Raw genomic sequence first — 5,981 nt, 5'->3', positions numbered from 1 at the left:
GTCTCCATGGATGTTCTCGGTTCCTGTCGTTCCTCCCGCTCAGTCCCGGTTCTTCTCATGTGGGTTCAGAGCGTCTGGACCCGGTTCTGCTGGGAGACCCAGACTCCAGCAGCTCCACCTTGCAGCCTCTAGATGGCGCCAGCTCCCCTCAGTGGTTCCGTCTGGCCCACTGGGTCAGAACCGGCAGCTCAGATATCAAAGCTTCCCGGCCTCATTGAGGTCCGGACGGATCCGGAGCCTCGGACCGGGCCAGATGAAAGCAGCGGCGGGCCGGCGCCTCCTGGGGGACAAAGCGGCCTTTCATCCCGGAGCAGGAAACCCAATCGGACCTTCAGCCTGGAGACACCGGATCCCATCAGAACTTCTCCCTGTCAGTAAAACCCGGTTCTGATTGGGTTTGACCCGCCAGGCTGTGGGTTCATAGGAGGTTCTACAGAACCGGGCCGCCCACTGACTTATAACACATCTGAGGTTCTACTGAATTCCCCAGAACCTCCGCAGAACCGGGCCCGGTTCTGCGTGGTCCAGTCTGCTCACCTGGTGAAGCTGTCGAAACCTTTCAGAATAAAAGTTCTGCAGCTCTCCAGTCCAGAACCAGGTTCTGCAGAACCAGCTCACCGTTTCATGGATGTTCTGGAAGCTGGAGTCCCGGTTCTGTTTGGATCCGGTTTGATCTGATGGTTAAATATTCAGATTCTGTGAATTTTTTCTTCCGAGCGGTTCTGTCCGGTTCTGTGCGGTTCTGTTGTTCGCTTATAGACGGAACCCCGGTTCCGTGTATTCTTCTTTTAACCTGGTTCTGGTTGTATTGGACTTTTGGAGCAGCTCTGACCCGGTTCTGTTGAAATTCTAAAGAGTTTCCAGTTCCTGAAGGTTCCTGGCTCTGGCCCGGTTCTGGTCGGGCTCAGACAGCAGCTGCAGTCGGAACCGGCCTCGGGTCAGAACCGGGGCGGGTTCTGGTTGTCAGAGGATGACGGGCCTGGCCGCCGCTCAGCGCCTGTCCGCCTGATGATTCGGGACGGGCCGTCAGCCGAACCGCCCGGCGCCACTTGGCGGTCGCTCCGCGTCTTCAGGGCGTTTGGACCGGACCGAGCCGCCCGGCGCCAACATGGCGGCAGATTGATGAGTTTGTTCTGATCCGTTCAGACACGCAGGAGGTCACGGCGCAGAAATAGGCTGAAGGACGCGGGAGACTCATCAATCTGAGGGGGTTCGGTTCTCCTCAAGGTGGACGGGCTGAGAGCCGGTTCTGATGCGGGCAGAACCAGGTCCTCAGGAGGTCCGGAACCGGTTCACTAGGAACTGGATAATAACAAAACCATCAAAATATTAAAGGAAACGACAATTAAAATATTAATAATCCAACAAACCGACGGAGCAGAAAGTTCAGCCCAGCGGTTCTGGTTCTGGTTCTGGTTCTGGTTCTGGTTCGAGTCCCTCATTATAATCCCTCACTGTCTCATTCTGGGCCGGTTCTGTTGGGTCAGTTCCGTCCTGTCTTCTGAACCGGATCAGAATCTTATTCCACCTTTATGGAAAATCAGATTTTATGATTTTAGATTTAAAATGATCTCATTAAAATGTAGTTTAAGTAAAAATTGGTTTTATTTTTATTAGCAGCAGAAAGTTGAGAATATTTAGCTTTTAATGAAAGGAGCCATGACGTCATTAATATGTCCTCTACTTGATCTGTCCCACTTGTCCCTCGTGTCTCCCGCTCATCTCTGCTGCCTGGATTATTGTCTTCATTCCACTACAAATCATGGCAGATCTGCTCCTTTCGTTCTTTAGAGGTTGACTTTGACTAGACCTGATGGTTTGATGCTGCTGACCCATCATTAAAATGTCATTTTAATCTAGAGCAGTTTCTCCTCCTGTCCTCCATGTCCAGGTGTTTCGTCTGCAGCACCTGATGCTCAGTCAGTCATTTGGATCAGCGGTTCTGGACAGAGGCTCATCTAGAACATGCAGGGCGGGGGGCCTGAGGACCAGGGGGGGGCTCTGGTCTAGAGTTAATAGTGTTAAAGTTTCTTCAGTTTTCCGATATCTGAACATTTCAAACAAAATAAATAAAAATATAAAATGTTTTGTTTTAAATGTTGCTAAAATCATAAACATTTAAACTCTGACCGGCTGAGACGGTTTTTATCTGCTTCCGGTCTCCACTGATCCAGAGGACCGACTTGTTTACTTCCGTCTGTGGAGGAAAGCGAAGCCGCCATGTTGGAGGCGGGTCTTATGGTCTGCTGCGTTCTGACGCCTGCGCAGTTGGAGGTCAGGGTTTTGTTTTATGGAGCCTGGGAGTCGCTGACCGGAGCCTGTTGACCTTTGTCCTGTCCAGTCAGGCTGCATGTACTGACAGCAGCAGGTCCGGATCCACCGGATAAATGAGAGTTTGCCGAATTTCGATCCTGGTTTGATGACCTGCTGACCTGCTGACCCGCAGCGGCCTTGGCTTGGGCCCAGGCCGTCTCTGACTGGCTGGTGCACAGGAAGTGACGTCGCTCGGCGGGGCGACCGTCGGAAAAGCGACGATGGGACAAATCCCAACAAAAGCTGAACATTTTTCTGCGTTCAGCGGCGAGAGGATGGTGGACAGGAAGTGACGTCATCAGGCGAAGCAGACTGCCTTCCCAGGGGGCCAGCAGCTGGAGCGCGGCTTCAGAGCTGCTCTGTGGTAACCATAGCAACCAGATCCTTCAGAACCGGCGGAACCGGGCCGTTGTTCTGCACACAGCAGAACTTCTAGACGGATTTTCTATGTTTTCTATGAACTCATTCAGGTTTTAACCCAGAAACGATCAGAATCATTAATAAAAATGTAATAAATGACGACAGACAAGATATTTATGAAATGAACAATATAATTAACAATATGACGTTTTAAACTATGAATATTAAATAATAATGATTCATCAGCAGATTATTATTCGTCCTTTTGGACTCGGATATTTTCCAGAACGAATAATGAATATTAACTGTCTTCATGCGTCCGGAACCGGGTTCTGCTGGTGCAGAGTGAGCAGCTGTCCCCGGCCTGACCCCCTCCCTCCCGGCCCGGTTCGCCTTACCGAACCGGCCGGACCTCGCTATCTGCGGCTCCATCACATTCCTCCGCCACAAAGGGAGAACTGTGGCTCGGCTTCAGGTTTTCCCCTCTGAGCAGCAACCCGACCCGCCGCACCTTCACCTGGCACGACAGAACCGAACCAGAACCAGAACCCGGGCTGGAGCCAGAGCTTCAACCCGAACCCGGCTGAAACAGTACCAGGTCCAGAAGCTCCTGCGGGTCGGAACTTAATCTTCACAAATTCATCCAGACATTTTCCGGAGGGTTCGGTTCGTTTCGGTTCCGCCCGTTGATGAAAGATAAGGACAGAAATTAAATGATGCCAGAACCGAGCCGTTCTGCCGAACCAGTCGGAACCGGGCCAGATGTTCAACCAGCCAGAACATCAGATTTTCCGAACTTTGTGGTTCTGACGGAATCAGTTTGCCATGAAGACCCGGTCCAGGTTCTGGTTCTGGTTCTGGTTCGGATGCCGCTGTTAGTGACATTCCTCACAATTCACTCAGTTCGTTACAGAATTTAAATAAATCCTGATGAACGGATGATGGATCAAAGCTTTATTAACCCCAGAGGTCAATAAACTCCTCGGACTTCCGGTTCCTGTTGGTTCCGCCCAGCAGAACCTGGGCTCCGGTTCGGTCAGAACCGGGTCTGGAGGTCCGGGGCGCGCGCTGCTTCCGTCAGCAGGTGTTTACATGAGGAAGAACAAGAAGTTTGGAGTCACGTGGTTCACCTCCTGACGATGATGATGATGATGATGATGATGATGATGAAGATGAAGCTCTAATTAAAGCGGATAAAATTATTTCAAGTCATTTAAAATAAGGAGTGTGTGTGTGTGTGTGTGTGTGTGTGTGTGTGTGTGTGTGTGTGTGTGTGTGTGTGTGTGTGTGTGTGTGTGTGTGTTCCTGCCTGCTCACCTTGCCACGGGCTCCACACCAGATTGGTCGGTTTTTTTTACCCATGATTCCTCCCGGTTCGGAGCGGACTACATGTTGGCCGTCATGCCAGAACGAGCGGTTCCTCCGTGGGGTCCTGGTGCGCGCAGAGCTGAGCCGAACCGAACCGAACCGCAGCAAATGAGGCTCTCTGACGGCGGCATGGCAGCCAAAAGCTCCGAGGGATCCATTAAATGGCAGCTGTGCTACGACATCTCCGCCCGAACCTGGTGGATGGTGAGTTGGACCAACTTTTTGGCCCGGTTCTGGTTCCTCCTTCCTTCCTCCTCCTCATCCTCTCTGCAGCTTCATTTTAACTCTCGCTTTACATGACTTTTCCAACTCTACGGGACTGGTCCGGCTGGGGTCCGGCTCGGGTCCGGCTCGGGTCCCGTTCCGGTCCCGCTGTGGTCCGGTTCTGGTCCCGCTCCAGTCCAGTTCCTGTCCCGCCGGCGTCGCTCCGCGGTTCGGTGTCATCGCCAGGAGGTGTGAGACTCTAGTTCGCTCCCCGCGGCTGCTAATTAGCGGGCGGCCGAATCTCTGGCCCGGTTCGGGCCGAGGTTCGGGCCGAGGTTCGGGCCGCCGCGCCGGGACACATTAGGCGGGGTTTGACGGTCAGCGGGGCCAGGCGACCTTTGACCCCCCCGTCGCTGAGGGTGCTGCAGGGGGCGGTTCTGGGGCCACAATGGCTCTTTGTTGGTCCAAATGAGCTGGAAGTTGAAAACGCCGCGAGCTTCAGTACCGGACAGCTCGCCGCCTGGCCCGGTCCAGTCTGAGTCCAGCTCGGAGCTCCGGACGGACCGCCGCGGGTTCCGCTGCAGGTTCGGGAAAAGCGGCAGCAAAGGGGCTTTACTTTCTCTGGAACTGGACCGAATTCCCTCCAACTTTTGGACCGGGACACGGAGACCGACACCGACACGGCGCGGCGGCTTGTGACCGTCCTGCGTGGACCGGAACCGCGTCTGTGTTCGGCTTGTTCGGTTCTGGTTGGACTGAGTTGGATTAATGCGCCGCTTTGATGTTTCTGCTGCATATTTTATTATTATTATTGGACATAATTTAGTTTTTATTCCAAATAAAATGTTTCAATTGTTTTGATGTCGCGGCGGTTCGGATTTAATTCGGAGCAGAAAGGAAAATGATCGGAACCGCCGCGGGTCCAGTGAGACGCGGTACATTTTTTAGTCTATTTTTGCTGCAGATTAAAATTAATTCTAGTTTAATTTTTGGTTCAGTTTATTTACACTAAAATTAATTTCGTTATTAAAATTCAAGAGATAAATTACAGATTTTTCTCCGTCATATTTAAAAATATAGAAACATAATTTAGTCAGAAAATTCTGACATTATTATTTTATCGTAACATTTTACAGCAGAAAATTTCTAATAATTGAAGTTTTAATTCCTATAAACCGGAAGATGTTGGAAATTCTGGATTTTCTGTTTTAGTTTAATTTAATTATCTGATTTAAATGAATCTGAAAACTTTGCAATAAACTTCAATTATTTAAAAAAAATGTTTGTTTTTAAAATAAACACAAAAAAAAATCCATTTTAATTTCTGATGAGAGGATTTATTTCCTCTGGACCTGCTGACCCGCTGCCGGCCCGTTTGGACCCGTCAGCAGCCGAACCGCCGCAGCTCAGATGAACGGCTGCAAGAGCAGAACCGACCAGAACCCGACCCGACGAGGAGGTTCTGCAGCAGGAGTCTGGTTGTCTTCATTGGGTTCTGGTTCTGCTTGACAGACGGAACCAGAACCTTAAAGGAAAAGTTGGTGATATTTTCTGAATTTTCTCTCGGACTGAAATTAATAATGTTTCAGTTTTAGCCTAAAAACAATCAATAAATTATAACATCGGCTGATTCTGACCCGGTTCTGGTTCTGGTCCTGGTTCTGTAGGGTTAACAGTGTCTCTGTGTCCGGGCCGGGTTCTGGTTCTGGTTCTGATTTGGGCCGGGTCTGCAGCAG

At 50.8% G+C, this 5,981-nt stretch overlaps 1 protein-coding gene across 1 annotated transcript in view; it reads left to right on the top strand.

Annotated features, from left to right (window-relative positions):
• Positions 1 to 3,966: 3,966 nt before the first annotated feature.
• Positions 3,967 to 5,981, top strand: part of nfia (nuclear factor I/A) — a 70,722-nt gene continuing 68,707 nt past the window's right edge. Inside the window, 2 exon segments of the mRNA XM_008406504.2 lie at positions 3,967 to 4,100; positions 4,103 to 4,245. Coding sequence (XP_008404726.2) covers positions 4,034 to 4,100; positions 4,103 to 4,245 — 210 coding nt within the window. The 5' untranslated portion in view covers positions 3,967 to 4,033.

Source organism: Poecilia reticulata, linkage group LG4 (assembly GCF_000633615.1).
Source record: "Poecilia reticulata strain Guanapo linkage group LG4, Guppy_female_1.0+MT, whole genome shotgun sequence".
Taxonomy (NCBI): domain Eukaryota; kingdom Metazoa; phylum Chordata; class Actinopteri; order Cyprinodontiformes; family Poeciliidae; genus Poecilia; species Poecilia reticulata.
This window is presented reverse-complemented; position numbering and strand designations above follow the sequence as displayed.